Genomic DNA, 3854 nt, shown 5'->3' on the forward strand with positions numbered 1-3854 from the left:
ATCCACAATTATATTCCATTAAAATTTAAAGTAGTGTTCTATATATATATATATATATACAGAAAAACCCAACATAGTCATCCACAATTATATTCCATTAAAATTTAAAGTAGTGTTCTAATTCATGTGTACAAAAAAAAATAATAATAATAAATGAATAAATACATTAGGCCAAAAGTACAAATATAAAGCAAATCCATCTGATCTCAGGTCAAGGATATCCGAAGCTCGTAACATCCATCGAGGCCGAGAGAAGAAAGAAACATGGGTGGACGGACCCAAAGGATATGGATTCATGGACACTCACAAAAAGAACATGATCAGGCAATGGGTCGAGAACCAGACCGCTATCGTCACTAGGCATCATGATCGACCGAGACAGGTCACTCAGCCAGACAGGCCATCGCCATCCTTCCCAGTATCAAAGGGTAAGTACAACATTTTAGTTCACTGATTATGAATAATTAATAATTAATATTATATAAACAAATCTTAAAGTTTCTGAAATAGTCGTTTATAACTTAACTACACACTCATTAATATTTTTTTTTTCTCACATTAAATATTTAAATTAAATAGAATATTTACTAATTTTAAAAGTTTTATTCATTCAAAGCATTTTTTCTTGATAAGGAGCAATACAATGTAAATTAGTAACAAGTCTAATATAATATTTAAAACACCTTTTTTTTTTTCAGTTGTTCCGTTAGAGAAGTTACAATGCTCTGGAGTTGAACCAGAATATGTTGACGATGAGGAAATGGAAATTGAAATAATAGAAATTGAAGAACCTATGGAACCAGTTCCTATGCAAGACTGTTGTTTACAGGTAATAATGTACAACAATTTAATATAATACAGGACAACTGTTATTTTCATGCCGGCATATTCGCAGCTTATTTCATATGACTATAATGCTCTCAATTCAAACATGGCATTAATTTTTTCTAAGGAGCTCAAATTTATTAAATATAACTTATACAGTTAGGTGTAATGAAAAATTATCTTCCATAATTAAATTATTCTAATTAAAAACCACTCATAGATGATAAAGTTTCAGGGCCATCACACCATAATCAGGTACTGTGCAAAGCATATCAAGAGTTTCAATTATTCGGTTTATAAATCAAATAATTTAAGAGCTTTTATATAATTAAAATAATTACCTTTCATCATTGCTCTCTATTTAAATTATTATGTTACATTAGGATCTCTCCCTATTTAGTCAAAAAGTTAAAATGCAATAGTATCCAATAGGATGGTGAGGTGATGGGACTCAAGCATCATTTATGTCTTGACCGCCACCTTGACAATAATCGCATATGGTCTACTAATTATCTTCCAATAAAAACTTTTTTGTTTTCTGTGAGAGTAAAATATTCTCCAATGAAGAAATAAAATGTATCTTGTGATCAGCTAAAAGCCATGTGATTAAAGGTTTGGAGCATGAAGGAAAATAGAACTAGCTTCGATTAGATCTTCTTTGCCACTAAGGGTGCTGGTTCAAGGATTCGCTTTTGTTCTAGTTCTGTTCTAGACTGAAAAGTTCTGGAGAGGTTAGCTTCATAACACAATTAGTCCTGAACTTGTATAATCTGATGCTGAAAGATAACCATCATTTTTTAAAAATTTTATTCATGGAACAATTTAATTCAATCCACCTCTTACTTTTACTCAAACATGTCCAAAAGTAGTTTTATTGAAACCCAAGTTTTAAAAAGTTCCTACCTCTGAGATTATTTTCAAACAACAAATCGATTACATTAAGAAATAAAAAGGACACTCTCCCTTAAGTCTTCCATGGTTTGCAATCCTTTTCAATGTCTGTATGAAACTTAGTTCAACCAAAAATGCTTGGTTTCTGGTGTTGCATCAACTAAGTGAGCACAACATTTCTTTTGAATTGTATTGAAAATAATTATCTGCCACAGTCGGATTCGAACCCGAGCCCTTGGAGTTAGTAGTGGCCTTACCACTAAGCTATCCATTCTATTTTATTTTTATTATATTATTATTTATTTGATTATTCTACTATTTTATTTATAGTTAATGAAATGTATTATGAAAGTACTTTTGTAAATAATTCATTTGTCGTAGGTGACTGAGGAAGACATTGCTCTTTGTATGGGAGAGCTTGAAAACCCTTTGCCTGAAGTAGATCAGAGGGCGCATCCTTTAAGGATTCTCAGTCAAGAAAATTTGACTGTAGTTTCTACTTTTACAGGTGAATATCATTTACTGTTGAAGAATCAAATTATTTATTTATTTTTAATATTCTGATTTTTAATGTTTCAGATTCCATGTCAGTGGTTAATGATTTTGAAAAACTGATTCCAAGAAACGGCACTCTCTACAAGGAAATGAACGAATGGCAGCAAAGGATAGATAGCCCTGTTGATCTTCTAGCGAGAAAATGTAAGTAAAAATTAGAAACCAAAAATCTTTTTCTTTTTTTTTTAGAAAATATTTATATAGTACACAATATCAATACAATTTCTTCACCTTTATAAGCACTTTTTATTTCATTTACATCTAAGATATGTTTGCCTGTGGATAAAGGAGGAAGGATGTGCAGTAGCAAATGTACTCCCGCCAACCCTCACCCCACCACTCTTCTCTCCTCTCAATCGAATGGACTTCCTTTCCTGGACTTTGTAAAAGGAAAATTAAAAAAAAAAAAAAGGAATTAAAGGAAAACTCATGTTAGACGTGCTATACTTCCTATACTTTCCCTCAAATTTTACCAATAAATTTTCTTTTTTATGTTTCTTTATTATCATATCAGCCCTGGTTGTTGTAACAGTTTGTGAATTAATTTTTAACACTTGATTGTGGGGGACGGGGAGGATAGTCTGGTGCAAGAAGCATCACTATTTTAATTGCTATAACCATTATAATTAAAAATACCAAAGAACAATTAGATAATTTTGAGAAAAATATTTATAGAATAAATTAACAAAAAAATTGACTTGTGATGAAAAGTAAAATAATAATCATAATAAAAATAAATCAATAAATAGTTTATAATAGGATGTCTTAAATCAGTCTTGGCTTCATTCTTTGCGTTGTTGGATTGCCTGAGTTGTATGCCACTGCTTCTTTGTTGGTAGCTTGCAGTAGAATTCCATAAATCTTTTTTTTTTATGTAATCATCTATCGATTTCTCTTTTGTTCGTAATGTAATTGGCTGTTTCGGAATCCTGCAATTTTTTTTCGTTTTGTGAAGGATACTGCTCCCAAGTAAGATTTTCTATTAAAAATAGGATGCAACATCGCTAATCTTTTATTGGTTTTGATTAATTTGATGTTAATTTGTTTATAAATTTTCTTACAATTAGAATTTAATAAAATAAACTTTTTTGTTTAATTAGGTAATTATGAAGAGCTGAGCGCGCTACAAGATCTCTACCAATTGCGAAAAGCTGAAATGAAACCAGTGTCGAGGTGTCAGTCGCTCATGTTCTCTGATTTTATCACAGGTCCTCCTAGTGATGTTGATGTGAACAGTATAGCCAGTGAGCCCGCTTACCTACCTGTAAGTGTTTCTTTTAGTTTTAAATACTGACCTACATTTTTTAAATATCCTATGCTATTCCCAATTTAATAATTTATTTAAATAGTTCAATAATTTTTTTTTGTATATATTTTTATTATTTATTACTTTTATATATACACACATTACTATGTTTATCAATTATTTTTATCTATAATATTTTATGTAAGTATTACATATTTTTTTTAATATTTACGGTATGCATATTATTATATCCTTGTAAATAATTGTTGAGTTTTTTAAAGATTTTAAATACTTACGTGCGAAAACATGATTTTCAGATGTTTAAGTGAATATATTA

General features: G+C 30.1%; 1 protein-coding gene across 1 annotated transcript in view; it reads left to right on the forward strand.

Moving 5' to 3' along the window:
- Positions 1–3854, forward strand: part of LOC106679270 (kinesin-like protein CG14535) — a gene marked incomplete at its 5' end in the record, with an annotated part of 43365 nt that overhangs the window by 30749 nt on the left and 8762 nt on the right. Inside the window, 5 exon segments of the mRNA XM_067048187.1 lie at positions 211–428; positions 699–829; positions 2098–2224; positions 2296–2415; positions 3372–3535. Coding sequence (XP_066904288.1) covers positions 211–428; positions 699–829; positions 2098–2224; positions 2296–2415; positions 3372–3535 — 760 coding nt within the window.

The sequence above is a fragment of the Halyomorpha halys genome, unplaced genomic scaffold (assembly GCF_000696795.3).
Source record: "Halyomorpha halys isolate HHAL.00 unplaced genomic scaffold, Hhal_1.1 Scaffold189.1, whole genome shotgun sequence".
NCBI lineage: Eukaryota > Metazoa > Arthropoda > Insecta > Hemiptera > Pentatomidae > Halyomorpha > Halyomorpha halys.